This window comes from Antedon bifida, chromosome 5 (genome assembly GCF_963402885.1).
Source record: "Antedon bifida chromosome 5, ecAntBifi1.1, whole genome shotgun sequence".
Classification (NCBI taxonomy): domain Eukaryota; kingdom Metazoa; phylum Echinodermata; class Crinoidea; order Comatulida; family Antedonidae; genus Antedon; species Antedon bifida.
The window spans coordinates 18,365,501-18,382,641 of NC_136230.1; the positions used below are offsets into that span (position 1 = coordinate 18,365,501).

Sequence of the window (17,141 nt, forward strand, 5' to 3'; positions counted from 1 at the left end):
CATTTATTCCTTCCCCGAAACCTTGACTCAGAAATACCGGGATGGTGTCCGGCGGGGGATAGTTTAACCCTAGCTTAAGTTCTGCATGCTTCATTTACTCTCTATTCTTAATTCTGGCCCCGAAACCTTGACTCAGAAATACCGGGATGGTGTCCGGCGGGGGATAGTTTTACCTTAGTTAAGCATAGTTAAGCTTAATTACATTTTTTTTTCACATTATTGATTGTCTCCATCCCCGAAACCTCGACTAAGAAATACCGGAATGGTGTCCGGCGGGGGATAGTTTATTACCATTAGTTAAGGTCTAATGTAAAGCACCTAGAGGGGTCAGTGATCCATTAGGCGCTATATAAATACTGTTTATTATATGTATTGTTACTTTTATTTACTATAACCTTGAGTATTCTAAATTCAAGAAAATAATGGAAAAAAAAAGAGAGTTAATTATATGTTAATATGTATTTGTTATAAGTATGATGAACGAAAATGTGGTAGATTACACCACAAAAGAGAAAAAAAATCAATTCAACTTTAGCTTTCCCCTGGACAGTTAAAATGTAGTAACTTTTCCTAGTACAATTCCAATCATGTTATACTTCATTATGCCAGTATTTCCGCCCCTCTTTCTCCCGCTCAAAACACCCCAGATACTGGGTGATGTGTTCAAGACGTTTCCAGTACAAATTATGTTAGCCATCACTCCCAACCCATAATCCCTCAGTGGCAGTTTTCAAATGTGGTAGATTACACCACAAAAGAGAACAAATTTCAATTCAACTTTAGCTTCAAAAACTCTCCCAGTACAGTTTCAGTCATGTCGAAAGGCCTTCGACCCCACCCCAAACTCCCATCCCCTTCCCAGAGATAATTAAAATACTTTAATAGTGTCCTACTACAATAATTCTGGTCAATTTGATAGCCTACTACCCCTAGCCCAAGCAGAAATCCCCACCATCCTCTCAAACACCGGTACAATTGCGGTCATTTTGATACCCCATATTAAGGTTATGTGCAGAAAAAGAAATTTGTATAACGAAAAAACATCGAAAGTGGGTCATTTTGACCACATTTTGGCTCTTAGATGGCGGATGATGTTCAAATGTAGCTTAGAACTTTCCCGGTACAATTCCGGTAATTTTGATACCCAAATTAAGGTTATGTGCAATAACAAACATTTGTATAACGAACAAACAAACAAACTAGCCCTCGCGCATAGCGCGATACTTGGTCAAATCTAATTGACCTCCTGACCTTGACCCGATTTCACCAAAAGTGTGTCTAAATGCTGTGTGATTTAGGTTAATTTCACTACAATCATGTGTATGCGAGTTTGGTGTAAAGGTTATGTAAGCAGCCTTTCAACTAACAATAGCTTCAGTCGACTAACAATAGAACAGCAACGCGAAAAACACATGGGTGAATTTGAAAAGAAATAGGTTTTTTAAACTACTCGCATCAAAAAATCTGTATATTAAATCTAATTAAGTTTTAAAATTACAAATCACAAATTGTAACTTGTTATATACCCCAGTACCTTTGTACAGTAGTAGTAAATGTATTGTAATGTATTGTATTTCGACTACTTTTTAACAACTCTTTTATTCATAATATTCTACTATCTATATGACTCATACAAATTGGTATAGGTACAGGTGGTATTTGTAAACCAACTGATAATACAGGAAGAAATGTACTGATAACAAATGTATCATCTTGCCTACTGGCACCATAGCTAGACATAACATAACTCTTGCCTCTTGTACAAAAAGGAAGTTTTTTGGACAAGTAGTTCTCGAGAAAATGGAATTTAAGTTTCTTGTTAATTTAAGACTGCTCACCGGCTTTTGAAAATTCTGTCCTCTTTTAACACTAGCAGGTCTGAAAATAATTCTAAAAAGTGGTCCAAAATTAGGACCGTGGTCCGGATTTTCACCCAAATTGAACAGTGTTGTCCTTGCACCAGGCGACATGTATGGTAGTAATTTGGAGTCATTCGAATCAAAATTGTGAGCGCTAGTGTAATATAGTGTTATGAGGTTTCTGACTTGTAATGAAGACTCTTACTCGCTTGACTGTCGTAACACATATATTGTTTATTCAATAATACTTGATACAATAACAGTATAATATACAACTATAAGGAAAGATAAGGAACAGAGGATTAGGTGATGCTGTTGGTGAGATGTGAGGTGTGTGCTCCAAGAAGTGTCTGTAAGGTGTGTGCTCCATGAAGTGGCTGTAAGGTGTGTCTGGGCTCTTCTGAAACTTGTTGGGGGTATATTGGCTCAGTTCATTTGCATATGTCAATACGTCGTTTATGGAGCTTATGATTGGTCCTAAGTTGATCCAGGGGTGTTTAAGTAGGAGTGATTGATCTTATCTGGGGAGGTTACAATGATGAATTGGCCCTGTCGAATCTTTGCTTAAAACTGTCAATATCTAATTGTTTTACGATGGGAACGGTTAGAGAGGTCAAATAAACTGTTTACTTTTGGGATTTAATTATGAGCTAAATGGACTAAATGTACTTTTGAAACATCTGGACAAACTCTCCTCTGGACTTTCTGGGGCAAGTTTGTGAACTTAGTTGAATTCTGATACAAAGGTTAATTTCTCAATTATAAAAGTATATCATTATATTACACTAGAGTGATGACAAACAAACAGACAGACAAACCGCACCAATCAACATACTATAATTTTCAATTTGGCCAAGTAACAAACGTACAAACTCTGTCACTTATAATATAGATGATTCAATATCCGCCAAGGAGGTATATGTAATCGGTAGCGTGTGTTTGTTACTTGGGCAAATTGAAAATTGGCCAAGTATGTTGATCGGTGGGGTTTGTGTGTGTGTGTGTTTGTTTGTTTGTCATCTCTAGCGCTCACAATTTTGATTCGAATGACTCCAAGTTAATACCATACATGTCCCCTGGTGCAAGGACGACACTGCCCAATTTTGGTTAAAATCCGGACCACGGTCCCAATTCTGGACCACTTTTTAGAATTATTTTCAGACCTGCTAGTGTTAATAGATAGGACAGAATTATCAAAAGCCGGTGAGCAGTCTTAAAGTAACAAGTAAACTAAAATTGCATTTTCTCGAGAACTACTTGTCCAAAAAACTTAATTTTTGTACAAGAGGCAAGAGTTATAATTTGTGATTTGTAATTTTAAAACATAATTCGATTTAATGTGCACGTTTTTTGATGCGAATAGTTTTTTTTCAAATTCACCCGTGTGTTTGTCGCGTTGCTGTTCTATTGTTAGTCGACTGAAGCTATTGTTAGTTGAACATAACCTTTACACCAAACTCGTATACACATTGTAGTGAAATTAGCCTAAATCACACAGCATAAGACACACACTTTTTTGGTGAAAATTGGGTCAATGTCAGGAGGCCAATTTTGATTTGGCCAAGTATCGCGCTATGCGCGAAGGCTAGTTTGTTTGTTTGTTTGTTAGCAGGATTACTCAAAAAGTAATTACAAGATCTTTACCAAAATGAATATACAGATAGATATGTGGTCAAGGACCATTCCATTAAATTTTGGGACCATGGTCCCAATTCTGGACCACTTTTTAGTATACTTTTCAGACCTGCTAGTGTTAAAAGATAGGACATAATTTTCAAAAGCCGGCGAGCAGTCTTAAAGTAACAAGTAAACTGAAATTGCATTTTCTCGAGAACTACTTGTCCAAAAAAACTTTTTGTACAAGAGGCAAGAGTTATAATTTGTGATTTGTAATTTTAAAACATAGTTTGATTTAATGTGCACATTTTTTGATGCGAGTAGTTTAAAAAACATATTTCTTTTCAAATTCACTCGTTTGATTTTCGCGTTGTTGTTGCTTAACTGAAGCTATTGTTAATTGAAAGGCTTGTTACACCAAACTCGCATACACATGCTTGTAGTGAAATTAGCCTAAATCACAAACAGCATTAAGACACACACAAATATATATATATATATTTTTTTTTAACCGGAGAAATCTTATGTAGGAGAATTTTACAGTAGGCGGAAGTATGCACTCTCGGAGTGGCTTTCTAGTTTATTATTATTCCACACAGCGTTTTTGGCCCTTTTGGCGCGCCATAGAAATGAAAACTTTCTTCCGCTTCATCAGATCACTTGCGTTCAACATGGTAACAACCACCACCAAAGATTGTTAGTCCATAGGATTAGCTTAACCTTAATAGGAGGAGTAGGCCTATGCGACGAGCAGTGTGAGAGACACGATATTTCGTTGTTCCTGTAAAGTCATCAATTTAAAGAATTTATTTGTTACTTTCCTTCATCCAAAGTAGTACTTATGAAGCCTAATTCTGAGGTTAGTTAGGCCCTACTCTATACTAGTAGTCTACATGGCCTCTTCCTAGCTAGGATGCTAGTTAAGTCGCCGCTAGACCTAGGCTAGGCCTGGGTCCTACTAAAGGCATATGACCGGTTGGGCCGCCGACAAGTTGAGCTGCCGGTAATTTCTATGAAACGCCCAGTGCGTCTTTTACGACATTTCGCGTAGTGATTAGAGTGGCTGGTGTCCTAGTATAAGTTCATGGTCTTTATATTGTGTCATGAAAATAAATAATATATAATTACATACTACAATTTTGTTGGTTTGAACCGCCATAACAACACAGCAATGGAAAGTAGTCATATTTAATAATTTAATTGTTTTTAATCTTTCAATTCAAGGTAAAAATGCCATGCACTCCATAATATTTTTCTCGCGTATAGGCCTACCACGTAAAATCACGTTGTCTCCAAGACAATAGAGTATTGATATTCTTCGAATGAGGTTAAATAATTATTATTTTTTATTTACTATCTTTTAGTATCATATTTTATTGAATTTTACAATTTTAATACACAAAATATTTTCCTAAAAAAACGGTGATTTTATGTAATTATTTTACCGAAAAATGGTGTAGGCCTAGTTCATACAACTGCCGCCTGAGGGGGGCAACATGGTTACGTCATTTTTGGTGATATTTTTTAGGCCTTATATTTTGGAATCTACAAGTCAGATTAGTTATCCGCATTCAGCGGATAACTCCTTGTAACTGTCCTGTGTCTTTTTTTTTTTGCATTATTCTTCAGTCTTTCTCCCTCACTATTTGTGCAGAACGTATCTCTAAAATGGGTAAACATAACATTACATAACTTTGTCAACCTCCTATTTTTGAAAGACGTTAGAGTTGCGCAACGTGACTTACGCGCGTTTTTATGAATTTCGCGTATTTAACATAAATCGAAAAGCATATAACAATTTAAATTTTTTGAAACTTAGCAAAAGTCTAATTTATATCGTGCGCTAACTTTTTGTGCACTAAAAATGGCATGTTTCACACAAAGTTATGCGCGCACGCGCGTTTAAAATTTCAATAGGCGAAAAATCAATTTCTAATCAACTTTCTACGCGTTTCATGTCATTTTGAGCATGTCAAAAATTCCCACACGCGCGCAAATTTTTACGCGCGGCGTGCGCATGTAGCGTTAAAAACATCATTTTTTCATGTGATTTATGTTTTTCCAGCCTTTTCTAGTAATTTTACCAACTTTTAAACAATTTCGACTTCAAATTACGTCATACGAGCATGTAGAATATGATAATTTGCGCGCTTAATTTTGATGAAAAACTTAAAAAATTCGTCAAAATTATGCCTTTTTTTAAACAATCGTAGTTTCTAAACTAAACGGTAAAAATTATTTTTATTACATCTTCTGGAAGTTGATGAGTTGTAGATATCAGATCATGCATTAATATGGCTAACCGGACATTGTGACGTCACCGTATGGCCACGCGAATATGAAATTTAGGATTTTTGTATCTTTCGTCATAGCTGATCACATTTAATAGGTCGCATCTCCACTTATCCGTTTTCCATTTTCACCCCGATTTTAATATTGTCTAGGTCAATCAACTATCTTTCGCATGAGTTAAAAATATTTTAATTTTTATGACGTCATCATGCCTAAAAATTTTAATTACATGTGGCATTAATTTTATCTTTACAGTAAATTTTAATCTGCTATAGCTCGTAAGAATAAAAGGTGATAATCACGTTTAAAACGTTTTCTGGAAGCTTTAGGATTGTAGATACAAAATCATGTGAAAATTTTGTCAATCGGATGTTGTGACGTCATCAGATGGCCAGTTAAATAAAAAAAGTCGTATTTTCATCTTTTGCGTCATAATGCATTACATTTAAAAGAGCGCGCATCAATATTTCACGTATTCAAATTTCTTCTACATGTTAATATGTTGTTGCTGAGATAATTTCCTTCCGAAATTGCTACCTCCGCGTTTCATTTTAAAACCGTCAACATATTAAAAATTGCAATAAATAGCGGGTCCCATAATTTCAGCTATTCTACACTGTATGTGATATGGATACAGATTATTCTGTGTATACTATATATGAATCAAAATAATAGAAATTCAGCAATAACAACATATCATATTCTTTAGTTCAGGTCATAATGCCATAATCTTGTTCTGTGTGCAATATTCCAACGTATGACGTGCATGTGGCGTTTGTCGTGCGGATAACTAACCCGTCAAAGTGACGAGTTTCATGTCTAGTTAGTTATCCGCACTATGGCGGATAACTCCTTGTAACTGTCCTGTTTCATCATCTTTTTTTTTTTTTTTTTTTTCTGTATTATTAGTTATCCGCTTAGTAGCGGATAACTCCTTGTAATCGTCCTGTTTCAATTTTATTAGTTATCCGCTTGGTAGAGCGGATAACTCCTTGTTATTGTATGGGATCAATATTTTTTGGTTATCCGCAACTTAGTTGCAGGATAACCCATGTGATTGTAAATATCTTTTTTTTCATCTTCTTTGTTATTCTTCTTTCTTTCCCGGATTTTTGTGTGTCGCATATCCCCTATTGCTTGTGAACGTAACTTTGTATAACTTTGTCAAATGATTGGCCTGTAGCTGTAGATGTGCAAGAAACTTTGTTATATGACGTTAGAGTCGCGCAGCGTAAGTTACGCGCGATTTTATGAATTTTAATGATTGATCATAGATTATAAACCAAAAGTCATTTTGTATTGACACTTACTGAAAATTTAAGTCATATCAAGCGCAAACTTTCTATGGATTAAAAATGGCATGTTTCACAAGAAGTTACGCGCGCACGCGCATTTAAAATTTCAAAATGCGCAAAATTAATTTCTAATCAACTTTCTACGCTGATCATGACATTTTGAGCATGTCAAAAATTCCCACGCGCGCAAAAAAATTTACGCGTAAGGTGCGCACGGAGCATGAAAATCATGTGTTTTTCTCTTGAATTATGATTTTACAGCCTTTCCTAGTCATTTTAAAAAAGATTGACATAATTTCAAATTAAAATGATGTCATACGAACACGTTGATTTAGACCATTTGCGCGCGTTTTAGTTGCAAAAGTGACAAAATTTTGTCAAAATTATGCCTATTTTGAATCTATTATAGCTCCTCAGGATCAACCGTTACCCCCAATTCTTTTAAATTAATATAGAAGCAGATATGTTGTAGATATGAATTCATGCAGAATCTTTACCCCTCGGATGTTATGACGTCATCGTATGGCCACACGAATGTAAAATATTGGATTTTTTACTGTTTCGTTATTGCTCATTACATTAAATAGAGCGCATCTCGCTTATACGTATTCCATTTCCTCATATATTTTAATACTGTCTAGGTCAATCAACTATCTTTCGCATGAGTTAAAAATATTTTAATTTTTATGACGTCATCATGTCTAAAAACGTAAATAACGTGGGTCACCTATTTTCATCTTTACAGTAAATTTCAATCTGTTATAGCTCGTCAGAATAAAAAGTGATAATCATGATTAAAACGTTTTCTGAAAGCTATTGGATTGTAGATACGAATTCATGTAAATATTTTACCAATCAGATGTCATGACGACGTCATAAGGCCAGTTGAATTCAAAAAGTCATATTTTCATCTCTTGCGTAAAAGTTCATTGCGTTTAAACGAGAGCGCATCTCACTTTTACGTGCCCAAAATTCTTCAAATTTGTATTAATGTAATTAATTAGTTAATTATCTTCTAAAATTGTTATTTTATATGTTAATTTGATGATGTCATCGTGTTAATAATTGGATTTAAAAGATGGGTCTCGTAATTTTGTCTATGCTACACTGTATATAACATATACAGTTTATTCTGTAAAATACTGTAATATGGTGTATGCTACATAATAGGTACAATTCACCACTGTAAACATATTTATTTCATGACATAGGATGGCATAATAATTGTCGAGGTTTATATAGTTAAGTATGTGCATGTTGCGTTTGCGCGGATAACCCGAACTCGTCAAAGTGACGAGTTCAAATCTAGTTTTCTGTATTATTCTTGTTTCCTTCCTTCCTTTTTGTGAGTCGCGTTTCTCTAAAATGTGTAAACATAACATTTCATAACTTTGACAACATATGGGCATTTACGTGAAGTTGTGCACCTCCTATTTTTGAATGACGTCATAGTTGCGCAACGTGACTTACGCGCAATTTTATGAATTTCAATGATTGATTATAGATTAAAAACCAAAAGTCATTTAGTATTGACACTTTGACAAAATTTAAGTCATATCTGGGGCAAACTTTCTACGGATTAAAAATGGCATGTTTCACAAGAAGTTACGCGCGCACGCGCATTTAAAATTTCAAAATGCGCAAAATAAATTTCTAATCAACTTTTTACGCGTTTCTTGTCATTTTGAGCATGTCAAAAATTCCCACGGGCGCGCAATTTTTTACGCGCGCGGTGCGCACGTAGCGTTAAAAACATATTTTTTTCTCTTGAATTATATTTTTCAAGCCTTTCCTAGTAATTTTGAAAACAATTTAGACCTTTTCCAGTTTAAATAACGCCATACGAACACGTTGAATTACACAATTTGTGCGCGTTTTTTATGAAAAAGCTTTAAAAATCGTCAAAATTATGTCTTTTTTTAAACAGTCATAGTTTCTAAAGTAAACCGTGAACCGTTTATTTTTATTACAAAATCTAGAAGTTGATGAGTTGTAGATATCGGATCATGCATCGATAAGGCTAAAAAAACATTGTGACGTCATCGTATGGCCACACGAATGTAAAATATAGGATTTTTGTCTCTTTCGTTATTGCTCATCACATTCAATGGAGCGCATCACGCTTATCTGTATTCCTTTTTCTCCTACATTTATATATTGTGTAGGTCAATCAACTTTCTTTAGCATGAGATAAAAATATTTTAATTTTTATGACGTCATCATGCCTAAAAATTTTAATTACGTGGGTCATTAATTTCATCTTTACAGTAAATTTTAATATGTAATGGCTTGTAAGAATAAAACGTGATAATCACGATTAAAACGTTTTCTGGAAGCTATTGGATTGTAGATACGAATTCATGTAAACATTTTGCCAATCGGATGTTGTGACGTCATCATATGGCCAGTTGAATAAAAAAAGTTGTATTTTCATATTTTGCGTAATAGTTCATCACATTTAAAAGGGTGCGCATCTATATATATATATATATAAGTATTCAAATTTCTTCTACACGTTAATATGTTGTTCCTGAGATAATTTTCTTCTGAAATTGCTATCCAAGTGTTTCATTTTGATACCGTCGCCATGTTAAAAATTGAAATAAATGGCGGGTCCCGTAATTTCACCTATTCTACACTGTATGTAATATGTATACAGATTATACTGTTTGCATGTATACTATATGACACAAAATTGACAGAATTCAGCACTAACAGCATATCATATTTTTCAGTTCTTGTCATAATGCCATAATCTTTATCTGTGTGCAATATTCCAACGTATGACGTGCACGTGGCGTTTGTCGTGGTGCGGATAACTAACTCGTCAAAGTGACGAGTTTCATGTCTAGTATTATTAGTTATCCGCATTCAGCGGATAACTCCTTGGAACTGTCCTGTTTCATCTTTTTTTTTTCTGTATTCTTCTTTCTTTCCGTCATTTTTGTGCAGAGCGTATCTCTAAAACGTGTACAGTTAACGTTTCATAACTTTGTCAACATATGGGCATTCACGTGAAGTTGTGCACCTCTTATTGTGAATGACGTCAGAGTTGCGCAACGTGACTTACGCGCGTTTTTACGTTTTTCGCGTATTTAACATAGATCGAAAACCATATAACAATTTCAAATGAAACTTAGCAAAAGTTTAATTTATATCATGCGCTAACTTTCTGTGGACAAAAAATGACATGTTTCACACGAAGTTACGCGCGCACGCGCGTTTAAAATTTCGAAATGCGAAAAATCAATTACTAATCAACTTTCTACGCGTTTCATGTCATTTTAAGCATGTCAAAAATTCCCAGGCGCGCGCAATTTTTTTACGCATGCGTACGCACGTAGCGCAAAAAAACTTTTTTTTTCGCGTGATTTATGTTTTTCCAGCCTTTTTCTAGTAATTTTACAAACTTTTAAACAATTTCGACTTAAAATCACGTCATACGGGCACGTAGAATTGGATAATTTTCGCGAGTTTTTGATGAAAAAGTTAAAAAATTCGTCAAAATTTGTCAAAATTATGCCTTTTTTTAAACAGTCGTAATTTCTAAACTGGACGGTCAACTTTTTGTGGATGACTTATTCTTGAAGTTGATGAGTTGTAGATATCAGATTATGTAATAATATGGTTAACCGGACATTGTGACGTCATCGTATGGCCACGCGAATATAAAATTTAGGATTTTTGTATCTTTCGTCATAGCTTACCACATTGAATAGAGCGCATCTCCACTTATCCGTTTTCCATTTTCACCCCGATTTTGATATTGTCTAGGTCAATCAACTATCTTTCGCAGGAGTTAAAAATATTTTAATTTTTTTAACGTCATCATGCCTAAAAATTTAAATCACGTGTGGCATTAATTTCATCTTTACAGTAAATTTTAATCTGTTATAGCTCGTAAGAATAAAATGTGATAATCACGATTAAAACTTTTTCTGGAAGCTATTGGATTGTAGATACGAAACTATGTAAAAATGTTGCCAATCGGATGTTGTGACGTCATCATATGGCCAGTTAAATAAAAAAGGTCGTATTTTCATCTTTTGCGTCATAATTCATTACATTTAAAAGAGCGCGCATCAATATTTCACGTATTCAAATTTCTTCTACACGCTAATACGTTGTTGCTGAGATAATTTCCTTTCGGAAATGCTACCTTCGCGTTTCATTTTAAAACCGTCAACATGTTAAAAATTGCAATAAATATCGGGTCCCGTAATTTCACCTATTCTACACTGTATGTGATATGGATACAGATTATACTGTGTATACTATATATGAATTTAAATAATAAAATTCAGCAATAACAACATATCATATTCTTCAGTTCAGGTCATAATGCCAACGTGAACACTTCCTTTTGTCCTCAACCTATCCCCTTAATGTTAATGTTGCACCACTTGCGCGGCGGATAACCAAACTCGTCAAAGTGACGAGTTACATGTCTAGTTCTTCTGTCTTTCTCCCTCACTTTTTGTGCAGAGCGTATCTCTAAAATGGGTAAACATAACATTTCATAACTTTGTCAACATATGGGCATTTACGTGAAGTTGTGCACCTCCTATTTTTGAATGACGTCAGAGTTGCGCAACGTGACTTACGCGCGATTTTATGATTTTTTATGATTGCTCATAGACTAAAAACCAAGCATAATTTTGTTTTGACACTTTGTGAAAATTTAAGTCATATCAAGGGCAAACTTTTAGGTAACTAAAAATGGCGTGTTTTACAAGAAGTTACGCGCGCACGCGCATTTAAAATTTTAAAATGCGCAAAATTAATTTCTAATCAACTTTTTACGCCATTCATGACATTTTGCGCATGTCAAAATTTCCCGCGCGCGCGAACAATTTTACGCGTGCAGTGCGCACGCAGCATGAAAATCATGTTTTTTTCTATTAAATTGTGATTTTCCAGCCTTTCCTAGTCATTTTTAAAAAGATTGACATCATTTCAAATTAAAATGACGTCATACGTACACGTTGATTTAGACCATTTGCATGCGTTTTAGTTGCAAAAGTTACAAAATATTGTCAAAATTATGCCTATTTTGAATCTATTATAGCTCCTCAGGATCAACCGTTACCCCCGAGTTTTTTAACTTAATATGTAAGCAGATATGTTGTAGATATGAATTCATGCAGAATTTTTTCCTTACGGATGTTGTGACGTCATCGTATGGCCACACAAATGTAAAAAATAGGATTTTTGTCTCTTTTGTTATTGCTCATCACATTCAATGGAGCGCATCACGCTTATCCGTCTTCCATTTTCTCCGAGATTTTAATATTATCTAGGTCAATCAATTTTCTTTCGCATGAGTTAAAAATATTTTAATTTTTATAACGTCATCATGCCTAAAAATTTAAATTACGTGGGTCATTAATTTTATCTTTACAGTAAATTTTAATCTGTTATAGCTCGTAAGAATAAAATGTGATAATCACGATTAAAACGTTTTCTGGAAGCTATTGGATTGTAGATACGAATTCATGTGAACATTTTGTCAATCAGATGTTGTGACGTCATCATATGACAAGTTTAATTAAAAAGGTCAAATTTTCATATTTTGCGTAATAGTTCATCACATTTAAAAGAGCGCGCATCTATATTTTACGTATCCAAATTTCTTCTACACGCTAATATGTTGTTGCTGAGATAATATCCTTCCAAAATTGTTATTTTAGTGTTTCATTTTGATACCGTCGCCATGTTAAAAAATGGAATAAATGGCGGGTCCCGTAATTTCACCTATTCTACACTGTATGTAATATGTATACAGATTCTACTGTTTATACTGTATATACTATATGACACAAAATTGACAGAATTCAGCACTAACAACATATCATATTCTTCAGATCAGGTCATAATGCCATAATCTTTTTCTGTGTGCAAAATTCTAACGTATGACGTGCACGTGGCGTTTGTCGTGCGGATAACTAACTCGTCAAAGTGACGAGTTTCATGTCTAGTCATTTTTGTGTAGAGCGTATCTCTAAAACTTGTAAAGTTAACATTTCATAACTTTGTCAACATGTGGGCATTCACTTGAAGTTGTGCTTTTTTATTTTTGAATGACGTCAGAGTTGCGCAACATGACTTACGCGCGTTTTAACGAATTTTGCGTATTTAACATAAATCGAAAACCATATAACATTTTAAATTGAAACTTAGTAAAAGTTTAATTTATATCTTGCGCTAACTGACTGTGAAAAAAAAATGGCATGTTTCACACAAAGTTACGCGCATGCGCGTTTAAAATTTTGCAGTGCGAAAAAATAATTTCTAATCAACTTTCTACGCGTTTCATGTTATTTTAAGCATGTCAAAAATTACCACGCGCGCGCATTTTTTTACGCGCGCGGTGCGCACGTAGCGATGATAACATACTTTTCCTGCATGATTTATGTTTTTCAAGCCTTTTACAGTACTTTTACCAACTTTTAAACAATTTCGACTTAAAATTACGTCATACGAGCCCGTCGAATTGGATAATTTGCGCACGTTTTTGATGAAAAAGTTCAAAAATTCGTCAAAATGATGCATTTTTTTAAACCGTTGTAGCTTCTAAACTAAACGGTAAAAATTATTTTTATTACATATTCTGGAAGTTAATGAGTTGTAGATATCGGATCATGCATTAATATGGCTAACCGGACATTGTGACGTCATCGTATGGCCACGCGAATATAAAATATAGGATTTTTGTATCTTTCATCATAGCTCATCACATTTAATAGAGCGCATCTCCAATTATCTGTTTTCCATTTTCACCCCGATTTTTATATTATCTAGGTCAATCAACTATCTTTCGCATGAGTTAAAAATATTTTAATTTTTATGACGTCATCATGTCTAAAAATGAAAATAACGTGGGTCACTTATTTTCATCTTTACAGTAAATTTCAATCTGTTATAGCTCGTCAGAATAAAACGAGATAATCATTATTAAACGTTTTTTGGAAGCTATAACATTTTGCCAATCGGATGTTGTGACGTCATCATATGGCCAGTTGAATAAAAAAAGTCGTATTTTCATATTTTGCGTAATAGTTCATCACATTTAAAAGGGCGCGCATCTATATTTTACGTATTCAAATTTCTTCTACACGGTAATATGTGGTTGCTGAGATAATGTCCTTCCGAAATTGCTATCTTAGTGTTTCATTTTGATACCGTCGCCATGTTGAAAATAAGAATAAACGGGGGGTCCCATAATTTCACCTATTCTACACTGTATGTAACATGTATACAGATTATACCGTTTGCACTGTATATACTATATGACGCAAAATTGACAGAATTCAGCACTAACAGCATATGATATTCTTCAGTTCAGGTCATAATGCCATAATCTTTTTCCGTGTGCAAAATTCCAACGTATGACGTGCGCGTGGCGTTTGTCGTGCGGATAACTAACTCGTCAAAGTGACGAGTTCAAATCTAGTTAGTTATCCGCACTATGGCGGATAACTCCTTGTAACTGTCCTGTTTCATCATCTTATTTTTTTTGGTTATCCGCAACTAGTTAGTTGCGGATAACCCTTGTGATTGTAAATATCTTTTTTTTGGTTATCCGCAACTAGTAAGTTGCGGATAACCCTTGTTATTGTAAATATCTTTTTTCTTCATCTTTATTCTTCTTTCTTTCCCGGATTTTTGTGCGTCGCATATCTCTCATCCTTGTCAACATAAGATTGTATAACTTTGTCATAAGATTGACCTGTAGCTGTAGATGTGCAAGAAACTTCGTTATATGACTTTAGAGTCGCGCAGCGTAAGTTACGCGCGATTTTATGAATTTCAATGATTGGTCATAGATTATAAACCAAAAGTCATTTTATATTGACACTTGGTGAAAATTTAAGTTAAATTAAGGGCAAACTTTCTATGGATTAAAAGTGACATGTTTCACAAGAAGTTACGCGCGCACACGCATTTAAAAATTAAAAATGCGCAAAATTAATTTCTAATCAACTTTCTACGCTGATCATGACATTTTGAGCATGTCAAAAATTCCCACGCGCGCGAAAAAAATTACGCGTAAGGTGCGCACGGAGCATGAAAATCATGTGTTTTTCTCTTGAATTATAATTTTACAGTCTTTCCTAGTTATTTTAAAAAAGATTGACATCATTTCAAATTAAAATGACGTCATACGAACACGTTGATTTACACCATTTGCGTGCGTTTTAGTTGCAAAAGTGACAACATATTGTCAAAATTAAGCCTATTTTTAATCTATTATAGCTCCTCAGGATCATCCACGACCCCCAATTTTTTAAATTTAATATGTAAGCAGATATGTTGTAGATATGAATTCATGCCGAACCTTTACCACTCGAATGTTATGACGTCATCGTATGGCCACACGAATGTAAAATATATGATTTTTTACTCTTTCGTTATTGCTCATCACATTCAACAAACCGCATCTCGCTTATACGTATTCCATTTCCCCCGAAATTGTAATATTGTCTACGTCAATCAACTATCTTTCGCATGAATTAAAAATATTTTAATTTTTATGACGTCATCATGTCTAAAAACGTAAATAACGCGGGTCACTTATATTCATCTTTACAGTAAATTTCAATCTGTTATAACTCGTCAGATTAAAAAGTGATAATCATGATTAAAACGTTTTCTGGAAGCTATTGGATTGTAGATACGAATTGATGTAAATATTTTACCAATCAGATGTTGTGACGTCATCATATGGCCAGTTGAATTCAAAAAGTCATATTTTCATCTCTTGCGTAAAAGTTCATTGCATTTAAACAAGAGCGCATCTCACTTTTACGTACCCAAAATTCTTCAAATTTGTTTTAATGTAATTATTTAGATAATTATCTTCTAAAATTGTTATCTTTATATGTCAATTTGATGACGTCATCGTGTTAATAATTGGATTTAAAAGATGGGTCTCGTAATTTTGTCTATGATCACTGTATATAACATATACAGTTTATTCTGTAAAATACTGTAATATGGTGTATGCTACATAATAGGTACAATTCAGCACTGTAAACATATTTATTTCATGTCATAGGATGGCATAATAATTGTCGAGGTTCATATAGTTAAGTATGTGCATGTTGCGTTTGCGCGGATAACCCGAACTCGTCAAAGTGACGAGTTCAAATCTAGTTTCATCTTTATTCTTATTTCTTTCCCGGATTTTTGTGCGTCGCATATCTCTCATCCTTGTCAACATAAGATAGTATAACTTTGTCAAAAGATTGACCTGTAGCTGTAGATGTGCAAGAAACTTTGTTGTATGAATTTAGAGTCGCGCAGCGTAAGTTACGCGCGATTTTATGAATTTCAATGATTGATCATAGATTATAAACCAAAAGTCATTTTGTTTTGACACTTAGTGAAAATTTAAGTCATATTAAGGGAAAACTTTCTATGGATTAAAAATGACATGTTTCACAAGAAGTTACGCGCGCACGCGCATTTAAAATTTAAAAATGCGCAAAATTAATTTCTAATCAACTTTCTACGCTGATCATGACATTTTAAACATGTCAAAAATTCCCACGCGCGCGAAAAAAATTACGCGTAAGGTGAGCACGGAGCATGAAAATCATGTGTTTTTTTTTTGAATTATGATTTTACAGCCTTTCTTAGTCATTTTAAAAAAGATTTACATAATTTCAAATTAAAATGACGTCATACGAACACGTTGATTTAGACCATTTGCGCGCGTTTTAGTTGCAAAAGTGACAACATATTGTCAAAATTAAGCCTATTTTTAATCTATTATAGCTCCTCAGGATCATCCACGACCCCCAATTTTTTAAATTTAATATGTAAGCAGATATGTTGTAGATATGAATTCATGCAGAACCTTTACCACTCGGATGTTATGACGTCATCGTATGGCCACACGAATGTAAAATATAGGATTTTTTACTTTTTCGTTATTGCTCATCACATTAAATAGAGCGCATCTCGCTTATACGTATTCCATTTCCTCAGATATTTTAATACTGTCTAGGTCAATCAACTATCTTTCGCATGACTTAAAAATATTTTATTTTTTTATGACATTATCATGTCTAAA

At 34.1% G+C, this 17,141-nt stretch overlaps 2 protein-coding genes across 2 annotated transcripts in view; one reads left to right on the forward strand and one right to left on the reverse strand.

The window, feature by feature from the left end:
• LOC144842685 (beta carbonic anhydrase 1-like) overlaps positions 1-17,141 on the reverse strand; it is a 307,431-nt gene that overhangs the window by 195,064 nt on the left and 95,226 nt on the right. The gene's annotated exons all lie outside the window — the stretch shown is intronic.
• The window catches only part of LOC144842620 (ATP-binding cassette sub-family C member 5-like), a 79,605-nt gene continuing 66,693 nt past the window's right edge, over positions 4,230-17,141 (forward strand). Inside the window, exon 1 of the mRNA XM_078699079.1 lies at positions 4,230-4,335. Coding sequence (XP_078555205.1) covers positions 4,318-4,335 — 18 coding nt within the window. The 5' untranslated portion in view covers positions 4,230-4,317. The remainder of the gene's footprint in view (positions 4,336-17,141) is intronic.